Raw genomic sequence first — 24,328 nt, forward strand, 5'->3', positions numbered from 1 at the left:
TCAAGGCATTGCCTGAGTTTCAGGACTGCGCACTTAACATTAATTTTTGCTCTAGATTTTGTTTGGAAAAATATTCTACAATTAATTATTACCTGTTCTGTTGAAATATTAACACCAGAATAACGAGAGGGGTCATTTTGACCCCAAAGCAAACTTTTATTGCTAACTTCCATACTGTATTTTCATAAAAAGCTTAATCCTTTCTTGACTTTTCCCAAATAATCGTGCTGTTTAATAATTTAAAGCTTCGAAGAACATTGAATTTGTTTTGAAACGCAAACTAAAGGGTTAAACTAAAAGTGTGGGCAGGAATCATTTTGACACTTTTGAGAAAAAAAAAAAAAAAAAAGGATGCAAATACAGCCAATAAAATATGCTTCTTAAAATTTTCTTCTTAGAATTTCTAGCATTGCAAGAACTTGAAGCATTTATAATGTTTTTGTACATGATAAAGAGCATTAGTCGCTAGTTTCTGAAATGCAAAAGAAACAGCGCTGGTTATTTTAAGGGGTTTTAAACTTTTTTTTATAAAATGATTCAATATACATCCTTAAAATATCTGCATCCTTTCAATAAACTGCATTTGATATAAATATGTTTTTTACTAATTTTTACAAATGTATAACATCATGTAGGGAAATATGCAGATTTCTTGTCAAGGATCAAAATGACCCCTGCCGTATTTCCAAGTTATACGAAGATCGCCGTTATTCTAGGGTTAAGTTTCTAGTATTTTAAGTGTTTCATCAAACAGTTTCTGAAAACATTGTTTATAAGAATAATTATTTTCAATCTGGCTTAGTATTTCCGGTATTTTGTTTTGTAATTAATATTTATACTCCATTTTCTTCAAACTCTCTTCAAATCTAGTAGGTTTATATTTATACATCTATGTTGTACTAAAATGCTCTTTTTTTTCCCCTTCTGACTGATTTTGACTGATCAGCGATTGCGTGGAACCTTTATAGGTTATCAATTAAAATAGAATGGTATTCGAAGTCGCTGAAGCATTAATTTTTCTTCTCTTTGTAAAAGGTTAAAAAAAGTTACAATTATTATAAAATAATGAAAAGAAGGGGGGGGGGGAAATGAAATCAGGAGAGCAGCAAGCTTCATATTAACTCCGCTTAACCTAGAAACTCCGTTTAATGATTTTTATGTCTGAGGACAGTTATTTCACATTATGGCGTTGCGAGAAAGGGGGGGGGGGGTCTACCTCACCACCTGTGAGTATATATATTTCCATATATCCATCTCTATGTCAGCCTATTTATATTCATCCATTTCTATTTATCTATCTGATTATATCTATTTATCTTTCTCTCTTTATCGATCTATCTGTATGTTTATTTATTCATATTCATATCTATCTCCAAGTCTGTATATTCTATATTTATCCGTTTCTATGTATCCATCTGCATCTATTTATGTCTATTTTTATATCTCTGCATATCTTTTTGTCCCTATCAATTAACATCTATATATCTCTCTATATCTATTTATTTTATTTTTATCTATTATATCCTTTCCAATAATATAAATCTATCTCTGTACATTTATATTTATCTATATATTTCTATCTATCTATATTTATATTTCTCTCTAGATTTATTTCTACCTAACCTATCTATTAAATGGATCATTTTCTCTAAACTGCTAAATTCTTGTCCCTGCTCGAAAAATAACAAATTAACTTGTATAGAAATAAACCTGACGTTAAAATGCTTTAACATGTTTTTATGTTCGTAAAATAATCTTAAACAAACTCTCTATTATTATTATTGATTTAAAAAACTTTTTTACATGATAAATGTCATTCCCTTGTGTGTCCTTAATTCCATTTTGAAGCAAAATTAGCTCTAAAGATTCAGGAAACCATGCATATTTGTAAAGAAATTTTTGTTTAACCTATCAACAATTGTTATGCGATGTTGTAAAATAGAAAAATAAAGATTTTTCAAGGTTTGCACTATTTTGAAAAAAAAAAAAAAAAGCAAAAAATGTACTTCGATTTTTTGTCATTCCCCTGCCGAAGAATGAAATGAATGTTTCTCACATGTGGTAATAGTTGTATTAACCCAGAATTTAGTCTTCAAGTATAATTGGGTGACCTCAATTTAAATCTTGTTAAGTATTTTTAATGACTGTCATTACCCTGTGTCTGATAATTAATTTAATTTTGTAATAATCACTCAATGAATGAATGATTTCTTGTTTGTCAAGAGTTTTTCCACCTTACTTCAAGTGACATTGATTTTTGTTTGCAGTTATGACAATATATAAGTTAACTTTAATTTTTCATTCTCCTGTCACATGCAAGGGAAACAAATGACCACAAAATAACTTTTTTCACACCACCATCTTTTTAAATTTCATAAAAATAGTGTTTCCTTTTCCCACAGAAATTCTAATACCGTCAGTAAAATGCATTATTTCCTCTGTCATTCCCTGTCTAAGCAAATGCCATTACTTGCCTTGTCCAAATTGCGCTGTTCAGGGAAAATGATCCAAATATATGTCTATGTCTATCTTTCTATATCTATTAATACCTTTTATAAAAAATATCTGTCCCCTTTGTGTATTTGTCTATACCTTTCTATCGATACCTTTCCATCTCCTGCGTGGGTATAAAAATAAATAAATGAAAACCTTCTTCAGAAATGCCACTGATTTCACGCGCCCCATTTCTCTTAACTAATTAGGGTTGCTTTGAAAATAACATCTGCATAATCACCCATCATCAGGTACGGACAGAGCCTCGTATTTTATGACAACCGTTTCATTTTAAATCCCGTTATAATAACCCATAAGCTGCTCAAAATGGACGCGTTTTATATCTGGGTCAGTTATCCTGAAGTTTTATGATCGGTTTTTTGATGCGGTCTTCAGAAATCATTGGAGGTTGATCGCCCCAATGAAGACATTCGTAACAGACGGAGCTCAGCTGTTTCTCCTCTCACCCGGCGGTGGCGCTAGTTCCGCTTTCATCCCTCAGAAGGGGACAGATGTGTCTCTCTCGTGGGACCCGTAAAAAGTGTCGTTTTGGGCCATTTAACGACAACTCCCGACTGATAATGGTATGTAAAATGCCCAACCGAACATTGTCCTCGGTTATAAGACGAATATTGCTTGTTGGATGATGTGTTTTAAAAAAAAATAGGCACCGGGCTGCTGAGGAGTGGTGATAATCTTAAAAATTATACTTGTGGATTTTAAATGGTTCCATTTGAGGAAATATTGTTGTGTCGTCGTCTAAATGAGCACCAAAATGAATTTGCTCAAGAAATCCCGAATTATGTTAATTTTTTCTTCTTCAAATCTACTTGGCTAAGCAGTCGCTTGCAAAAGCAGTCGCTGCAGTATTTTTATCCTTTAATCTTCGGGCCAGCTTGTTTTAATTCAAACTTAGAAGAATCAATACGACAGAGAATATTTATTTTCTGGTACTTGGCAAAAATGAGACATGCAGCTTGTATTGTTGATTTATCACGATGAAACGCCAAATAAATCGATTTCATCAGCAGAAGTTACGATTTTTGAGAGTTTAAACCTGTAAAGAATTGCCTGGTAGTTTGTTACCTTAAATTTTGTCCTTTTAATGTGAATTTTTCAAAGTGATATAAAATTATTTCAGAAAATATGCTTCTAGTGCATAAAAGGAGAAAAAAAAGGGGGGGGGGAGGATTGCATTATTTTTTCTCATCGAAAATTAATTCAATATTTTTCAAAATAGATTACTGAATAAATACTTTTTGCATAGATTGGCAATAAAGGCTTCATATAGCAGCATTAAAAACAGGAGAATAAAATGCTTAGAAGTATTAATAATAAAAAAGCGTCGATCAAGAAAGAGAGAAAAAAAAAGGATTGCAGTTTGAAAAAATGAGTGGAGACAACACAGGGCTCCGAAAAGTCCTTGAAACATTTTAAAAATTCATTAAAAAAAACCCAGCAAATTGTGATATTAACATGTGGTTTGCACAACAATACATAGTTTCAAGAATTTTTTTACGATGTCGTAAAAAAAAAAGCGTAATAAGTAACTTACACATCACAGTTAGAAAAACAAACGTCATGTGACTTGTTCAATCACATGTTATTAAACAGAAAGCAATACCTTTCATTACCAGAGCTCAGTGTGTGCAGTGCACCGTATGTGGCTCGAACTACATCTAAATGGTACTCAAGTTCATCCCATGTCTACAAACGGTGCACTGATTAAACTCTGGTAGAAGTATTGTTTTCTATTTAATAAAACGATTAAACACCTCACATTGCGTTTGTTTTTCTTACTGTGACAATACAGCAATCAGAATAAGTTACTTGTTTTTTTTTTTTTTTTTTTTTTTTTTTTTTTTTTTACGATGTCATAATATGTTCTTGAATCTGTGAAGTATTATGGCGCAAATTGCGTATTCATTCAAAAATACGCTGTTCTGTAAATTTTTAAAATGTGTCAAGGACTTTTCGAACACCATGTACTGTTAAAAAATAGTTTTACGTCCTTCGAAGTGAAGTGAGAGATTTCATGTTGTCGCGAACGTGTTAAATAGTTTGAATTAGTGCGAAGTTAACTCACATTGCATTTTGAATTTTGAAGAAATATCCAGTTGTTTTATACAGTTAAAGACAGTATACTACACCCACTCCACCATATTAAACCCTGGCAAGGAAAGTGACACAACTCCCCCCCCCCTACCCGCAAAAAAAAAAAAAAAAAAAGAACAGCATTTGAGAAAAATCAAGGTTTTGCTCAATAGTAATGATTTAGTCTCAAGTATTTCAAAGAAAAGTGATTTTTGTAGCTTAGTTTTTGTTGTCTAAATCAATAATGCATACTTCAAGTTCGAAAAATTTTCTTCTAAATTTGAAATTTTGATTATGTGTCACCATTGATTATACCGTTTTCACGCCACCAGGCATCAGTTATGTGATGAGTTTTGTGGTAAGAGCACAAAATTTAGATTTTACATCAATAGTTAGCGCGTCATTTCGAAATTGTGAGTTATGTCACTTTCCTCGACGGGGTGCGATGTGCTGCAGTGCAGCCAATGACGTCTTAGGCGTTTAGCATTAATACCATTTTGTTTATTGTTTCCAAAATAATAAATGACGTAATAATTCATTATGTGTGTCTGATTCGAAGTTATAAAAGATAATTTTTTCGATGAGGTCGCACGCTTCCTAATCCCCGGCTCTACAATGGAGTTCTAGTTCTTTGGACACGCTCTGCGGCTCGGTTTAAGTTGAATTTCAGTCCATTTATGTTTCTATAAACAATTATCGTTGACAGACGGTCATTAAAGGCTGATTTCGGAGCAAACGAATCGCGTCTGATCGGGTTTCTCGCGAAAGTTCCAAGAGGGGAGGGTTCTCATAATTCCACTTTAATACCATTAGCTGTAAGATTGGGGTCATCTGCATATGTGGGACTTTCTCATTACGCGAGTGTTTCAGCGGGCTGGAAAATAAGTTGATACACTGCTCGGAAATGCAATCATTTACAGCTGGGGCTGTCAGTTATTAAATTCTTGCACTTCACTACTATAATCGAAATGGCTTTGCACCAAAAGTAAAAGCTCGATTGTTTATTGTGTACGTTCGTGCTTCGCTGGCGGCGCACTAATCGGAGCGCTTCGTCAGAAATCAAGTCTTTTGGTGCTGATCTATACGTTTCTGTTTCGTAAAATTTGTATTTCTGCTCAGATGAGCGTGCGCATTTGAGTTTTGAAAGTTTATTAATGTGACTAATCTACTGAACATCATAACTTAATCGAACATTTGCCAGTTGAGCAGCGAACATTTGCCAATTATTTGCTGAAATTATAGAGTAGTTTCGTAATGATACTCCGATTCTTTTACACTGATACTGATCACTTTCATAATATTTCTAACTAAACTTTAAAAAGATAGTAGTATGATTAACCATTAAAAAAGTAATATTTTCTCCCGAATAAATGAAATCAATATAAATTTTGTGGATCAGAGATGCTTTTTAATGTAACTAATGTACTGAGCAATGAGCATCATAACTTGATTTGAAGGCGGACAGCGAGCATTTGCGTTACCCAGTTATTTGAAGTAATATGCTTCATTTCAATGCTAACTTAGCAATTATACTGTAATTCTTATGCATAGATATTGGTTACTTTTATTATATTAGTAACTGAACTTTGAAAAAAAAAAAAAAAAAAGTGTAGTTGTTAACTATTAAAAGGTAATGCTTTATCTCGGATAAATATATCTATTTTTTCGATTTGGCTATTTACGCTGCAAAATAAGCTGTAGAGACTACAGGGCTAATGAACTTCATTTGGTGGAAATTAGGGCCAGGATACTGATTACTTACATTTTATTCCTAACTGAAAGTTAAAAATATTCCTGTAATTTTATTATGTACATATATAATAATTTAATATCGCACATAAATGATATATATATATATATATATATATATATATATATATATATATATATATTTCATTCTCGGATTTAAACCTCCATTTTTATTAACGTAAAAGTTACTTCTTTTCAAAATTGGCACATTTTGTCCATAAAACTTATTGAAAATTTTATTCTGCTGCATCATTATTCTGATCAGAATCGTCTTTCTCTCCCTTTAAAATCGTTAGGAAAACACTTTACCAAACATTTTGTTTAACCTGAGTTCCTTTTTGAATCAAAGAATTCTTTTTCGAAAGTTACATATACGTATAAACACTTTGTCGTTTTAGTACTGTATCTGTTCAACCGTTCAACCGTATTAATAGGAAGAAAAAACCCAATTTTTAGCAGAATAATTAGCTTTAAAAGGAAATCCGGACTCAAGCAGTATTGCCTGCTATAAAACGTAATATGACTCTGTACCCAGAACGTCCTGGAATTCCGGTGTAGAACTTGTAAACAAATGCCGTTCGGTGGGGGTGGGGGAAATTTTTTTTTGCCTATCTCCGGGGATTGATGACCATCAAACGGGGGTGAGGATTTCCGTTTCCTCTCTGCTCCCGACCCCTCTCCACGTGGGGAGGGGGATATTTGTCTTTAAAGCTTTGATGTATGTGAAAGCGTCCGCACCGAAATCGCGTTTGATTTGTGGTTTTTCTGTCGGTAAATGTGTGATTGCTGAAAGCTTGTTCCAGAACTAAATTAATTCGGAATTTTTGCAAATTTTTTCTTTTTCATTTCTAATGGGGGGGGGAGGGCAAGAACAGGAGAAAAACAGTTAACAGCAGCAACATAATTAACATGAAAAAGTAGAAAAAGCAAAAATAGCGCAGAAAAAGTTCAATAACCAAAGTTTATCGCCCCATTAAATCTCTCACTTCCCAGTTTTTGCGGATTAATTTTTTGAAAAAAAAAAGAAAAGAAAAGAAAATGCACTTAAATTTAAAAAAAAAAGTTTTTAAAAACGTGAAATTTTTTTGTTTCCGCAAAAGAAAAATCTTTTTTTCAAAACCTGGCTGCAATATTTGACTGTGAGTGCTTTAATTTGTCATTTTTTTAACTTAAACTTTTATCGAAAAATTCATTTGTTTCTAAATCGGCATGAAATGCATAAAACACATGTTTTGAAATTGGTTCTAATATATGTCCAGTCCAATATCATCATATAGTCGAAATTCTGAATTAGAGTTAGAAATTGACGTTGTGTTATTCTGACCAAATTACAGAATTGCCCAGCAAGCAATTGCTTTGGTGTGTTTTCCACTAAGCTGCCTCTTGCGTTGCGCAAGTCCTGGTGAACCAGAAGGCAAAAAAACGCCATCGAGATTCGAGCAATATGCCCGAGTAAACAGTTAATGCCCACGAAACCTCCGCATTTGGTATTCCACTTTAATGATGTGGATGGGATCGTGAGGCGATCCTAGTTGATCTGTCCACTATGGCTTCAAATATGCAAGCCGGAAGTCGTTCAGAACTTAAGATGGACGCTCTCCAATAATGAGATGATTAGAGTTTAAACGGAGGTCGAAACTAATTTTACCCGATTTATTAATTACCTTTTGATTAGGAAGTACACGATTACCTCGGGCTGGTGACACGTCTCTATCTTGCAGGTCATGTTGGAAAATTTAACGCCTCATGAATAAAGGTAAATACGAGTGGCTTTTCAATCCTGACTCGTGCAATTTTAACCGCCAGCAGATTGTTTTTGCAACATTGGATGACCTGTTCCAAATAGGGATGGTAAGTCGGTGGATGGTCTTCTCTGGGGAGTGTAATTTTTATAAATAGAAATCTTCGCCGTGGAAAAGGGCTGTTTAATATTATTTCGTAAAATAATTGCTGTTTATCTCGCCATTTTCCAAGTAATTAGCGAGTTGCATAGCTCTTTAATGTAATTCTATTCAAGAAGAAAAGTTCGGTGAGGGAGTCGAAAGGCATTATCAGTTCCATTCATGAATATGTTTCGGTGCGGCTGATGAGAGGAATCAATGTCTGAGCACTTTTTGAATATTGACCTGTTTATTTCTTAATAATTCTCGAAATAGAATCTTCGTAAATTTGCTTCTGGGCTTTTGAATCCCTGAAAATGACATGAAATCGGGGGCGTGCACAGGAGTTTTGGGACTATTCACAACTGCTTTTTACGGCCCCCCTCCATATTGTTTACCCGTACGTCCCTAGATATATTTCACCCCTCAGTTTAAAAATCTCGGGCCCCCTTTAGACTCAGGCCCGGGCCCAACGGGTGTCCCTTCTCCCCCTGGGCACGCCCCCTGCATGGAGTGTGATATTTGTTGTTGGAATTTTTTTTTTATAAAACATGAGTGTAAGTATAGGATGTGTTTTCATCCACTAGCTCACTTCTTTTGCAATTGAAAAAAAAAAAAAAGATTCCTTGTGACTCCGAAACATGTGTTTGCAGCTTTCCAGCTTATTTGTGCCTTTATACGTTGTTTCATATTCTATTATGTTGGTCATGTTCTTTTTTTTTTTTCTGTGTGTGTGTGTACAGTATAACTTTGATTCACAATTTCTCTATGTTTATCTGATCCGCTCATACGTTGGTTGGATTACTATAATTATTATCACGAAACGGAAGGAAAATTCCTAAAATATTGTACAATTACCCAAAATTGAGAAATAGTAATTATAAACATCATTTAAGATGCATTAGCAATTTGGTTCAAAGTTTTCCTGCCACTGAGGGTTTTCAGAGTCATGTGAGAAATGTGATGTGAAAATAGTGTAGTAAAAGTAGTGCGAAAAATTTTTAAGTGTTAAAAGAATTCCCCATTTCTATTTCATAACATCACGAGACATCACTTATGATATTGTATAGAATATTAACAACGTAGGGCGAGAAATTTCAGCAATTTCAAACCAGCATTTTTAAATAGTTTGCCAACTAGTGCCCTAGTACCAGCCTAAGAGCCGTCGCTTCTTAGGGGCCTCAAATGGCTAAAACTGCTTTAGCTAATATCTGAAATTGAAAACTTTGACTACAAGCCCCGAAAAAATGTTTGGCCTAGGACCTCCCAATATTATAATCGAGCCCTGTTCCCAACAGCAATTTCAGAGTTATTGAATTGTATACCGAGTTCTGTACCGTGTTGCCAACTATGAGGACATTAAGTCAATTCATTAATGTATTGCGTTGCACTTGGAGATGTCGTCAACACATTGATTCAATTAAGGAAATGAGACTTGATTGTAAAGTGAAATACAGTGGTGGTAAAAAAAAATGCATCATCCTCGCCTTTTCACGACAATGGGATTATGTGAGAAGTTTTGATCGACCGATTAACGATGAATCTATGTGAAATTCTGCAAAACTTATGAAATAAACATTTAACAGCAGGAATTCGATGATTGTTTACGTAGATCGGGGCTGTTTCCGGGCCAAGGCAAACTGCTGACCCCATGCTCATTTTTCCATTTCTGAACCTGCGTTTGAGTTTAGAGAAAGAAAAAAAAAAAAAATACTTAACCCCATGTCAATTTAAGTCCAATGGCAAGATTAAGTTTTTTAAATATTTACTTACCAGTTTTGTCCTCTGGCACGGAGCAGAATCATCCAGGAAAATAACGTTTTTACCTGAAGTAAAGTGATCCCGGATAGTATATATATATAGGAAGCAATTTCTCCTCCAAAATGCCAATATACACCTGAGCGTTTACTGTTCTTTGCATTAAGTGAAGCTCACCAACTCCTTGATCTGAAATACATCCCCAAATCATCTGGGATACGGGATGCTTGACTGTGTGTTGAATGCAGTCGGGATGATATTCCTCTCCTTTGTGGCACGAGTGATGCATTTTTTTTTTTATTTTTTACCACCACTGTGATAGACCTCTGAAGGCTCAAGAGAGATGTGAATGTCAAGGACGAAGTGTGCATATCAAAGACTAATTTTATAAATATTGTCTCCAACCCCCCCCCCCCCCCCCCCCCCCCCCCCATCTTCGAGCCTCTTTGGAATTATTACTGTGTTTAAATTTTAGATTTCAATCGCAATACCTTACTACAGATTAGATTCGAAGTATAAAACTACATTGGTTTTCAACTTCGGGAAAAATCAGGAATTTATTCTAACGAGGAACATGAAATCGTATGTAATAATAGTGATACTTACTGAACGGAGTTCAAACTTCGAGTTTTCTGCGAGACTAAAGATTGTTTTCCTACAATCCAACGATGATTAACGTACTATGCTGAAAAATATTTCCAACAACTTGTATGTAAATCACTGATTAAACGTAAAATTTCAGCAAAAACATTAAAAAAAAGTGTATAAAAACTTTTCGCCTACTTTCTTTAATTTTTTATTTCAAGATGAAATTAAACTTCGCATCAAATTATTTTAGTGATTAAATTTCATCTTTTTATGTTTTTTAAATACTATAGACGCAAGAAAAAACTGTCAGTTTTTTGAATAAACGTTTTGCACACAATTCAAGCCAAAATAGCAATTATCTTTATTTAAGTTTTCCTGTTTGAAATCCTTTTCATTGTTATTATTATTATTTTTGTTGTTATTATAGTTATTATTATTAAATTATTATTATCAATAATATTTTTACATATTATTGTTATTATTATCAATTTATTATTGTTATTATTAACAATAGTTATTATTATTAAATTAATTAATATTATTAATTAAATTATTATTACTAACAGTATAGTATATTATTATTATAAACACTGCCAATATTTTAATTCACTATAGATTATTAATTATTATTAACAATATTTATTATTATTATTATTATTAATAATTAGTTATTATTAAATTTGTGGCATACACTTGAAATAAAAATAGAAAGCATCTTCATTTTAGTTTTCCTACTTGAAACAATCTATTATTATTATTATTATTATTATTATTATTATTGATTTTATAGCTATTATTATTAAATTGTTATTAACCTTATAAATATTAATAGTACCAATATTTTGTTACTCACTATGTGTTATTAATTATTATTAGCAATATTGTTACTTATTATTGTTAGCATTACTTATCATTATTATTAATGGTTAATTGTTATCATTAAATGTGTAGATTTTAATTTCAATTATTAAGAGGGGATCATTAAGGAAACGTTGTATAAAATCGAATCACATTTCATCTTCTAAGGAAAGAAAAGCGTTGAGGAATATAGAGAGAGGCCCAACGGTGGGTTTAGTTATAAAATTAGATCCTAATATTCCTTTCCCTAGACTTCTGCATCAGATGCGAAATTTTCGTCTTCCCCCTCTCAGCTTTTTTTAACCTCAAATCTTCATTCTGGGGGCTGTTTAAGGGGTGGGGTGCGCAAATCAGTTTTACAAGTTCTATTTTCGCCTCTTCTGTAAATCGGGCTTTTTGACGAATTCAGGTGTCGTTCAGGAGTGTTACGAGTACGGGTGCGAAAAGCAAGCATTGTTTCAGATGGAACTCTTTTTTTTTTTCTTCTAGAGTTAGGAATTGTTAACTTTTTTAAATAGAATTCAAACCGTTCTATAATTTGAACGATTGGGAGATGTTTCGTATGAGAGTTTTCATAATACTCGAAGACTTAAAATCTTTCTTTAAGCTATTATTTTTCTAGACCAGAGTAAAAAAATTATAATACTACTTAAAAAAAAATACCTGCCAGTAAATATTATTTTTTATATAAAAAAACGCATAATTGATCCCTCCCCCTTTCCCCTTTTTACAGAATAATTCCAATGATCTTTTGTATGAAGTTTAATTTTCCGCGTTCGTGTACACATTTTCGTTACATCGGAACTTTGTTTTTGGCTGCATTGTTTTACCGCTTAAATTATTTTTCTGATGGGTTTATTAATGGAATGTTTTCTTGTATTTCGAACGATAAGTATTACTCTCATTTTTCTTATTTTGCAGTCTATTTGAGCTTGACAATAGGTTCGAAAATCTCATTTCAAAATTTCTTTTAGTATGTTGGAAGCGAATACTAAAGACATTTGAAGTATTTTTTGAGGGGAGCTACAGCATACTTTATTATGGAATATTTTGATCTGCATTGTTGCTGAGTTCTATTTTGTTGCTGAAAATATAAACTGATGATCAGATGGATGGGGCCAGCCCTCTTTACGCCCCCCCCCCCTCAAATATCAATAAAACTTGTGTATGTATATGTATGCATGTATGTGTTTGTAAGTGAAACTGCCCCGTTGGAATAATTTTCGGAAGATAGATATTTTGATTACATTGAATGAAATGCACACAGAAATTTCTTTTTAATCAGAGCTTTTGCATAGCAAAAGATATTAATTAACGCAATTTTATCTACTTTATTAAAATGTTTCAGTCGTTTCAGCGAATGATTCTGTGAACAAAAATGAATGTAAAATTTAGTCAAAACAAAAGTTGTTGACAATGTACATAATTTGAAGAAATTAATTTCGTACCAACCTGTTTCACATAAGCCCAAAAATCAGACAAAACTTTCACTAAACTTTTCAATATGAACTCCCTAATTCAGAATTCAAATCTGCTCGAAATGATTTTCAATATTGATATGCTCCCCTGAATTGTTCTAAGCCTTTCAGCGGGATGCTTGATGATTGGGATTTCGAACGGAATGCTTTTCTCCCCCCTTCCGTCCCTTCGAAGAGGGGGGCAGGGAAGCGATAGGTCAGTATGATATCCATATTACTGGGAAAAACGGATTGCTAAAGGGCATGATTTGACCGCATCGACCTTGACGTGTCTCCTCGAGTTACACGATTCCATTCCCTTATCCCCAACTCCGCCCCTACCGAAATCTTGTCTCCCCAGGAAAAATCGTAGGGATCTTATGAAGGGTTGCAACAATCCCACCACCCTCCTCCCTCGAGCGTTAATACTTTTTCGCTGCATTTCCATTGAGTGGACTATTCCAAGCAGCTCTTGTTTATACTGGAGGGTACCTGATCACCATCTGTCTGTCCGGGTCCTCGTCATTCATTCTCATGGTCCATTAACGTGACGGAGAAGCATTCGAATGGAGAGGGGGGACCGGACCAGATTGATGTTGTCCGATCATTCCATGGTCCGGCCATTTATCAAGTGACGGCCGTAAATTCTCTCAGCGTCTTCTACGAACTTGGGTCCTTCCTACCTACCACAATGGACGCTATCGTTAATTAACCCCCATGCCCTTTGAGCAGACCCAATGTTTTTTTTATTCTTTTCTCTTTCTTTTCTCCCTTTTTCTTGATCTCTTCTGGCCATGTCAGCACTTAAAATCAACTCGTAAAAGTAGAAAACGTGGGAAACGGGGGAAATTTTCGGGTCCGACTGGAAATTCAGCTGTTTCTGATAGCGTGAGAATAGTTGAAATTGGTGTGCAAATATTTTGACTGGGGGTGAATTTTTTACCGCCCTAAAAAAATATCAAAAGTTTATTATTATTATTATTATTACATCATTTAAAGACAAATTAACAGAATTGGTCTACGTTCTATGTTTACTGTTCGCTTAATCTTTTTCATATTTTATAACTACTATAACTATGTTATGGCAACGGTTGGAATTATAATTGAATATGAAAATGATTTTTAAGAAAGCGCGTGAAAAAAGACGGTTTAGAAAAGATAGTCTCCTTATATGTTTAAAAATAAATTAAAAAAAATGGATGGCTAGTATGTTAATTTGCTTTGTCCCTCATTTTAATTTAGAAGGTTAGTTTATATCAGAAAACAAAATTTTTAATTAAAATGACCTCTCTTTCACTCATAAAAGTATGATGCTTTTTTACATAATATCAGTATTTTCTTCTACGTGAATTGTTCTATAGTACTTATTAGTGTTTGAATTTTTTTACTTTGATATTACTGGCTCGTTATAAGAGTTATAAGTTAAAACCGTAATTGAATTCCGTTTACTGAAATTCTGTCACCTAAAAATAGTAACCGCATTTTAGTTAACTCACTTTCATTAGATGTAAAAACGTTCAATTGTCATGAAAATATTAAGAATGAAGTCAGACATAGAGAAGACTTGGTGACAGTCGCCAAGTGAAATCACAGAAGTACCAATGCTAAACTTTATATTGCATTTATTTTGAATTTTTTCTATTAGTGTTATAAATGGAGCAGACGATCACTAAATATTCTTATTCAATAATTATCTGTTTTCATTTAAACTGAATTTTAACATGTGCATACGATTCTTGTGCTCAAATGCATTTCAATTACATTTACCTTTGCCGGATTGGCACTAGGCAATTGACACAATAACAACAAATTGACACAATGTTTCTTTTTGAGCAGAATTCGGCGGAACGTCGAGTAAAATTCTCAGCTAGTTGATTTTCATTTGTCAATATGATAATATTTGCAAAGTTTTTATTGTTGGTTGGAACGTTGTTTGCATATCCTCAAGTAACTCGAACCACACTAAAGTTACTCAGTTGCTTATTAGAATAAAACCTACTGAACCAGTGAGCTCACATTTAATAGAGCTCACTGTATCAATTTTCAATTTTGTTCGAAGAAGCACTTTTCCTCTTATTCTCAACAGCCGATTCGAAACAAGAGAGAGAACGGTCCATCATCTACCAGTGGCACGTTGTATACCTGAGAAGGCGGAGTTAAGGTAGCCAGCGGTTTCAGGATCTCTGACATTGCGAATTAATCACGAGGCCAGACTGAGAGGGGGTCGAAAAAATGGCGGCGTCCAACCGAATTTCGAGGCCGAGAGTTTAGGCACCACTTTAATTATTATTTATCTTTGCCGGTGCGAAAGGAAGGTAGGCCCGGTAGCGTGAGATGGGCGTCGCTGGGAAGACGGAATTCTCATTGGACCCCTATCATCACTAGCAATGTGGGTTCTTTAAAAAGCAACTTCTCGTGTCTCATTTTTGTTAAAGCATCTTTGTCATCATAAAAGTTTTATAGTTAGAGGGGGTTATGTTGAAAAAGAGTTCATTCAAAAGCCTAGTAATTTTCGGTGTAATCAAAACACTTTTTCCTGTAAGCAATACGAATAAGCAGCTAATGAAACACTTTTTTTGTCTAATTTTTGTTTCAGATTTTTTCAGAATTTCTGCCAAAAATATTCGTAATAATTTAGTTATTTAACTTTTAATGCACAGAAGTGAGTTGCGTTTCATCGACTAGTTAGGATTGAATGCTTAATTAGTTTTTCATTTTTGGAGTCAAAATGACGTGCAAACCCAGGTACAGCGATAAATGAATGGTATTACAGTTATTGCACTGTAATTTTCATTAAAATTACTGCAAGACAGAATAAAATTGAAAAACATAATTATTACTCTATACTTTTTTCTTAATTGTGTTCCAACCTTATTCCACTGGATGGCTCAAAAATCATTTTATTTGCTTTTGTACAGTTATTATTAGAAGCTTTTAACTCGTTCCGAGTTCAAATTTTGGAGGGAATACTTTTCCTTCAGCGCAGTTGGAGACAGGATGATTCTCCCACATGCTTGGTTTATTTACTAAATCAGTTTAACACTATTACAACGAACTTGATATCAATAGCATATACAGTTTACATCACATTGTCACGTGATTAAGCAAAATTAACTTTAACAACATTAGAAGTTCTGTCGGAAGTGGAAGTAATCCAACTCACTTTCTCGGATAATTGAAATGGTGGGAATCTTTTCGCAACACTTTCAATTGTGAGGAATTTTCCTATTTTGTTCCTGTTTTCCTAATCATTCGGTAGATATATTGCTCCAGTATTGTTTGGCCTGAGTCTGCTTTACTTGATCCGCTGCTATGATGAATTCCTTGGTGGTTCAGTCGTCTCCAAGTTGACACATTTTTGTTTATACAATACGAAAAGCGTCTTCTGGCAGCTATATTTCACCGGAATGATCTCCTGCTATCATTATAAATTAAGAATAGAAAAAAAAAAGATACCGAATTAGATTCAAGACTTTGCTATAGGATAGAATTAAATGGCTGCCTTTGTTAATCGTAATTACGCTAAGAGGTCTGCCATTCTAGAGAAGCATTTAAGGTAAGAGCGATTGTTACCAGAAAGAGGCTCATCGGATCCAGAGGTAGACTTTTTAAGTAGAAATAAAGGGATGCCGACCACCCAGCGAATTGCGCACAACCCTTTTAAGAGCCGTCAGTCTTTTCTTCCGAACGTGTGTCTTACGTGACAGGCCGAATTAACCCCCGCTTCTCATAATTAGAAGGCAACAATTTTCCTTGCGCAAATTAATGCCCTGGTAGTCGATATCATCGGCCAACAAAAACCAGAGGATGGATAGAAGAAGAAACGAGGAAGGGGGTCGTAATTAACAAGACAACTTTTACCGTGTTCCTCGTTTGTGCAAATTTGATAAGGCGAGCGCTCTCTGATAATTGTTAGCTTCGGACAGTTTAATTGCTCTTAATCCAGTACCTGTGGTGAGGGGGTAAATTCGATTCTGGAGGCATTAGTGTCACATTAGGCACATCAGTGTCGAATGTGTTCGGTCGGCAAGGAGACGAGGGCTTGCTGTTCTGTTTTTAGGAGTTTTTAATTGCTGTCTCATTAATTGAGCGTTTTGGAAAGTGTTGTGTTACATTTCGCATAAATCTTTTGTTATAATGCAGAAAAAAAAAGAATAGGAAGAAGTTGTCTTTTGGCACTGTTATTTGATGTTGAACATCTTCGCAACATCAAAAATTTTCAAATACGCTCTTAGTAAGATGTGTTAGTGCTGAAACTGCATATCGAATATTTCTTCTCGTCTTGAGTTGTCGATTTGTTCCATGGCCAGAATGCAAGCAGTTCCCCTCTTTTATTTGTTATTTTCCCTCTTGGGTTCAGAACAATCAGAGACGTTATGTACAGCAAACTCTCGTTGCATCGCATGTCGTTATAGTGCTCATTCGCGATTTTCTGTTGATTGTCTGGAAATTAAAAATAAATTTAAATTTGAGATCGTTGAAGTAAAAACAAATTGCTGAAGCAAAGAAATTTTTTTTCCCTTTCTGCTCGAAACAGGTGTTTTCTATCTCTCTTAATTCGCTGCATTTCAAGCAGCAATTTTTATTAACTTCTTATTTCATCAATAGACAATAAATATTTTTAGTATTTTTAGAAGAACAATTGAGGCAATGAGAAGCAAAGGTATGTAAGTGGTAAAATTAAAAATTTGTAGGTAACCAGTACAAATGGTAGGTGACCCTCTCCTCTGTCTTGGGCAAGCGATAGCACTAGTAGCCCAGATAGGCTCTGCTGCACAGCATGATTTAGAAAAAAAATTCAATGAAAACCTACCTAGGACGTTATCTTTATAGTCATTTTGCTCAAAACTTGAAAATGTCCACTTACACCCCTTTGCTTCTCAGTGCCTCAACTGTAAACTGCTAACTTTTTCCTGTAGTTTGAACAGATACTTTTCATGATCTCGGTCATATCGTGCTTTTGTTGTCGCCCAACAAGCGCCATATAACGGGGGATCACTAACAACAAAGCAAATGTTTGACGATTTTTAATGATCATTATATGATTATGACGGATGTGGATCAAACAAAAACCAAGAAAAAAAATGTTCAAGCATTTCCAAAGATGTTTACTTGTTTTCCAACAAATCATATATGAAAGATCTTTAATCATTCTATTCTCTTCATAAAATGAAGCAAGGTTATTTTCAAAGCAAAATTGTTAGCTTATGATCACCTAAGAGGGGGGGGGGACATCTAAAAATTTCGATATAAAAGAAAATATAAGTTCTTTCATATTCAGTAATAGAAATTATATATGTCGTTATCCGAAAACTAACTAAATAAATAATAAAAACAATGAAAAGTTCTGTTTGGTTAATTTCCCAATTTGTTCTAAATAGCGGCAAAAAAAAAAAAAAAAAAAAAAAAAAAAAATACGCTTATGCTTATGAGGACTGTATAAAAATAAAGGAATCAGTTTCCAAAAATGCTTTAATAAAACGTGGTATCTATCATTTTTACTAAATTTAACCTGATTGAACTTTAGACAGGTTTGGCAATACTATTCTTTTCTTGGTATTTTACTAGTCCTTCTTAGTAGATTCTTCACTAGGTAGTTATGTGTAAGGAAATCTTCTTTCCTTTGTAGTTTAATCAGTTTTACGTTGATTATCATACTTATTATTGATTCAGATTATATTGCTTTTTTTGCATACATAAACACGTACTGCATTAATATTATATTGCAGTTGCGATTTGTGAGCTATTAATTACTGGTATAACGACAATATGCATTTAACGTCAAATCTCTAGCTTGCCATTCAGCAAAATGGTCTTCTAGTCTAGCAATATAATTCATTATCAGACAAATAAATTTTATCAAATAACGACTCAAAAACAATTGATACTACAATAGAGGGGGGGGGGGAGGGCTGGCCGGGAAACAAAAAAGTTCTTCTGCGACAAACGAGTGTTCTTGGGAGAGAATAAAAGCCGCCACGAAAACGGGGATCAAACTTTTTCCTCTTTTAATAGTCCGGTCATCATTAAATTTGCATGATAGTTCGATTTCTTATGTATTACCGTTTCTCGTAATTGATAACGGCTCGACATTTTCATTAATGATCCTCATCGATGATAATGACGATCATAATAACAACTTCAAACGTTTTTCGGGCTCTTCGTCGCTGTTGTAGTCATTGATTTTTGATGAGATGACTCTTGGACGCCCGAGTGCTTCACTTTTCAAATTATTTTATGCAGTACTTTTATTTGAATACGTTTAATGCCTCTAATGGCCGATAGACGCTTGCTTTGCTCGTTGATCAGAACGAGTAGGGGGGGGGGGGGTCAGGACAGAAGCTTTCTTGTTACCTTAATGCAAGGAATTATGATGGGAAGATTATTGAAAGCGCTTCCCTTTGCTGATGGAAGTTCAATTATTAGAGTTTATATTAAGAACTGTGCTGCTCTTCAATGTGTTCTTTAAGGAAGAAGGGAGGATCATTTGATATGCTTGCTTCTAAATGAAATTAAATGCAAAATGGAAGGAAAATCAAGATGACTTACCTTGTGCTCTGGCATTAAAATATGATTTGAAGGAATCCAGTTTTATATTACGTGCGGTAGAGAGGACGTGTTTTCTTCTGCTTTGAAGACTGAGCTTGTTCGTGTTTAAGTGGTATAAATGACACTGTGTACTCGATTTAAAAACGTTTACAAATCAGAAAATTCAAAGTTATTTAATTATCTTTCCTTTCTTATCGAGCAATCAGCTAAGGATTAGACACTGAAAATAAAATTTGAAAAACATTTTCCTTTGAAAATCTCGTATGCAAGATAAAGTGCAAAGTGGATTTTCATGATAATTATTTTAATAGTGTGTTGTATTTTAAAACGTTGTACGTTTGGGGGGGGGGGGGTGTACTTTCTCCAAAAATACTTAACTACGTACCTACAACTGTGACGCCACTGAGTTGCTTACAAGGTCATGTAAAGATCTCTTTACCCCGAAATTATAAAATGTAGCTGAAATTACCACTTTGATGAATTAAAGAATGAAAACACAGAATAAGGTTTGGTTGAGCCAAAAAATAAGAATTATATACATACTTAAATCTTAGTTATTGCATCATCATTGACTTGACGAAGCCATAGTAGAAACGTGATGTCTTTATCAGAAATTCATAATAATGAATACATAAATTTGAAATTTGAAAAAAAAAGCAAGAAAGAAAAGAAGAATTTCTCATTTGATGAAGAAGATTTTGATCTTAAAAGTTGTGTTTTGAAGGAAAATAATTTTTTTTTACCTCAAAATTCAATTGATTTTAGAACCTTAAAATGTGCATAACAACTATTTGGGACAGTTCTGAATGCAAATACGAAGTTGAGATTAAATACATTAAAAAAAAAAAAAAAAGTTTCTCAGTTTACAGCGTAACTATTTCATTACAAACAGTTGCTGGATCAATTTTCCGTCGTACTGATGCTTTGGAATATTAGATATGTGTTTTGTTCAAGTGAGGAGAAAGCTTCTATTTAACATCACCGAAGAACATTTTGAAGGATAAATTGAAAATCGCAGTCCATCCCCTTTGAGCATCTTCAGAAAATCCCTTGTCATCAAAATCGCATTCCGGCCAATTTGGAAGGAGTCTAATGATAGTATTTGGGTACAGCGAAATAAATCATATACAATAGTGGGAAAGTCGTAAGTACATCATAAACTGGTTGACATCGGGGGATAATCACGCGTTTGCAAAACAAAGTGCGTAAAAGAGTCAATAAAATGTCTTCTGCGTCCGGGTTGTCGAAGGAACGCTTCCTTTCCTCAGCCCTTCTACCACCATCAAGACAATACCTTCATCTGTTGCCTTCTGCACGCTGTGTAACTACCTGCTCAAAGGAGCGAAGCGAAAAATATTAAACATTTGTTTACGCCAAAGTGCCCGTCGATTGTGCTCCATAGAACTGGGTGTTGTTGTCCTTTCTCTCTTCAGACGAGATCCAACCCAAAATCCTGTTGCCATTAAAATTTCTAATGTCGGTTCTGATGATTCTGGAAACGATTTGGAGGTGGCCACCTCCCAATCGATCGTTAATCACGAACATAGTCCCAGAATTAAATCGTGCTAATTATTTCCTGCCATTCGGTTGGGTTTAGATGGGAGTTCACTCTTCTGCGTACAAGGAAATGCCATCCATAATCATTTCATAGTCGGTAGAGTATAATTGTTGGCATGGTATTTATCACTAAAATGACCAATGCGAGAAATACTGAGTGTTGGCTCGATTTCATATTACGAGCCTTTCAGATTAAGCGTGTAGGGACTTACGTACATTGATTTAATTGAAAAATTGTTCATTTTTAACAAGTGATCAACTTCGTTTAGTTGAAACTTCATTCTCTTTTAAGTATGTTACATTAAGCAACCTATCACATGCAAGTAAAGCTTTAAACTAACTTGGCGGTTCTCCTTTTGATCATTCAATTTGATTGTAGTTTTGATAGTTCACTCAGTTTTAAGCATGTAACAGTTTCTAACTTAAGCAATTTCGTTGTGCGAGAAAGAGAAAAGAGTTATCTCCATCAAGTTCGGCTGTTAAAGTTTTTTAAGTTGGGTAAGCAATGTGTAAAATCTTGGGAAAATGTTTATTTTCTAATTTAATTTTCTTGTAATCAAAATTAAAATTGCAGTCTCCTCACTTTTCCATGCCTACAATACTTTTTAAAAGTTTGTAAAATGCCCTTTCATTAGAGCCTGATTTAAAACTATTTTTATGGATCCCGTGGCTATAGGAAGTCCTCGAAAATTATTGACCATAGACAATTATAACAAAATAAGATTTTAATATTTGATCGTTACAATGATGTACAGAGTCAACAAGAGACCATGTCTGCCAAGTCGGAAACTAGGGCCCGGGCCCTTATAGTGGCCCGGCTCGGAATCGGAGTTGTATAAGGTTCATAAGTCTTATGGGGAGAAGCGGGTTTGATAAGAGCTGATAAGGGGCCAGCCTTGACTCTCGTCGTCCCTGATGACGCTCAAAATCATGAGCGATGAAAGAAATGTAGCATTACGTCTTCTGTCGAAAACAGCTTTTTTTTTGCCACGTACTTTGAAACTTAACCTTACAAACTTACCCCTCAGCGTACGCTAAGATGTAGCAATGACAAAAAAAGGTGTGTTGCAACTTGACAGCACTTTCTTCGATGGTACTGCTCAAGGGTACGTTACACTAAAGCTCTAAGCTTAAGTAGAGACACGTCCTCCATCTTGGGGCTAAATGCAGCTTTCTTCCTATGTCTGCTATCATAAAGTAGCTTTGCTACTTGATTGTGGATCAACATAAAATTAAAAAGAAACCACAATCATGAAGCAAAATATGCTACTTCACCATAGCAGACATAAGACGCATAGTTTAGCGCCAAGATGGCAGACATGTCGGGACTTTTACCCTATACATGTGTCTGGCCTTCTGTCCTAACATTTCTAAATCGAATCCAGAATACTATTAAAGGTGTAAAGGGACTATTTTTATGATCATCTTGTACTTATGGTAACCTCTGTAGGACTGATTCCGCTTGTGAAGAAGAAATATTTCCGAAGCTCGTGAAACTTTTTTTAATTCTACTGTAAGTGGGCAGAACTTTTTGAACGCAGAAGCAATTGTCACCGTTTACTTCTGTTTCTATTGCCTGGAGGTCCGGTTTCATTGGGCAGGAGGACGACAAATCAATGAAAGACAGGCATCTAGATAGAATAAACAAGTTGAACGGGGAATGAAAGCTCATCCATCGCATACATAGCTGCTGACACGCGATTAATAAGTACTTAAGAAAAAAAAGGTTACGTTTTGCGGAGGTAAAACGACTTCGCAGAGCTGGGCGATCACTGGGGGGTCGGGGGCCAGCAGCAGTGATATCCCACTTGTTAATATCCGAAGGAGGCCACGCGCTGGGGCATTACAGACGTAATTGCAACTCACTCAACGACAAAGAGGAGGGAGGGATGCCACTCCGAAATTGAAAAAACAAACATGGAGCTTTTAACTAGTTCCTTTTTTTTAATTAAATAATTTAGCGCCGGATCACTGGAGCCTTGCAGGTGTTCGAATTCTGACTTCTGACGTTCGGGATATTGATGGTGGTAAGGGGGAGGGTTTGACAGACGCAATGGAACAAGATTGAGTGCGAGTGGATCGAGAAGATTTTGATTATGTTCCTTCTTTTTTCTTTTTTTGCATTTATTCATTCCATGCTGTTTCTTTTCTCTTTTCTTGTAGCTATTCTTTATACTTTTCCAGTTCGTCTGTATTACTTCGGTCGGGATGGAGGATTTATAGCCGTTCTATTGGATTAATGTGATTCGTTAGATAGATACAGCAGGAATGTCTTTTTGTTTTTCTCCCTTTTCTGCATGTGCTTGCAATTATGTAAAAAAAAAAAATTTTGCAGTTGTAATGGATTCCTGAGGTAGAATACGAGCAACCGGGTCAGGGTCTTAAATGTGCCGCGAGCGTGAAATAGTGATTAATCGCCAAGTTTGATTAAATCGATTTTTCTCTTCTTTTGCCCAATAACCAACGAGAGGCAGACAATTTCAATTGATATCTTTTTTTCTCCTTCTGAGAATGTCGTTCGTCAACTTTTCAACTGACATGGAATTTCTGCTGACTAATGCAAGAACACTGAATTTTCAAATTTTCCAACTGTTATCTCATGGGAGCTTTCTCGAAGCCAGTGTCCTATCTAGGATTTTTTCGAGGGGGGGGGGCGGAGTCGTTCTGCTAATGTTTTAGGAATATGTGGCAGCTTGAAAAAAATAGTGACACAACTCAAAAAAAAAAAAAAAACAACAACTTTTTCGGGAGACCATTTTTTTTATTGTTACGATTTATAGTTTATTGTTTCATTCATAACTATTCCTAATTATTGTAATGCCCCTTAAAAAATTGTTAATACAATTCTTTTTGTTTATTTCATGCAGTTTTTGTGCTAGCATTTTAGGGTTCCAAGAAATTTTAATCAAATTTAGCTGAAATTAGGTTTTAAAAAAAGTTACCATCTACCGGCAACTTTTGCTATTTACGACTTGTGTCTTTATTCCATATAAAAGATCAATTTTTTTTAAGTACGTATTATCAATTAAAATCGCATTTTCGGTATTTTTTGAGTTGTGTCACTATTCTTTTCAAGCGACGATGTATAAAATAAATTTTCAAACAATTAAATTAATTCTTTTCAGATTTAAACTTCTGCAAATGAATAGTTTATACGGCAAAAAACAGCGAAACGATACATTTTGAAAAAATATTAGTGTCATTAAAACGCTTTTCTGGAAATTAAGAATTGTTATCCGCTGTGAAATACAGTAGGTTATCTCAATTCTGAACACTCTTGGGACCGAACAAAAGTGTTCAGATGGGGTTGTTCATTATAAAGGGAAACTGGATAATGATTATGTA

The 24,328-nt window shown here is 34.5% G+C and overlaps 1 protein-coding gene across 1 annotated transcript in view; it reads left to right on the forward strand.

The window, feature by feature from the left end:
- The first annotated feature begins 8,082 nt into the window (after window positions 1–8,082).
- Window positions 8,083–24,328, forward strand: part of LOC129224974 (protein dead ringer homolog) — a 163,526-nt gene continuing 147,280 nt past the window's right edge. Inside the window, exon 1 of the mRNA XM_054859522.1 lies at window positions 8,083–8,187. Coding sequence (XP_054715497.1) covers window positions 8,083–8,187 — 105 coding nt within the window. The remainder of the gene's footprint in view (window positions 8,188–24,328) is intronic.

The sequence above is a fragment of the Uloborus diversus genome, chromosome 6 (genome assembly GCF_026930045.1).
Source record: "Uloborus diversus isolate 005 chromosome 6, Udiv.v.3.1, whole genome shotgun sequence".
Classification (NCBI taxonomy): Eukaryota; Metazoa; Arthropoda; class Arachnida; order Araneae; family Uloboridae; genus Uloborus; species Uloborus diversus.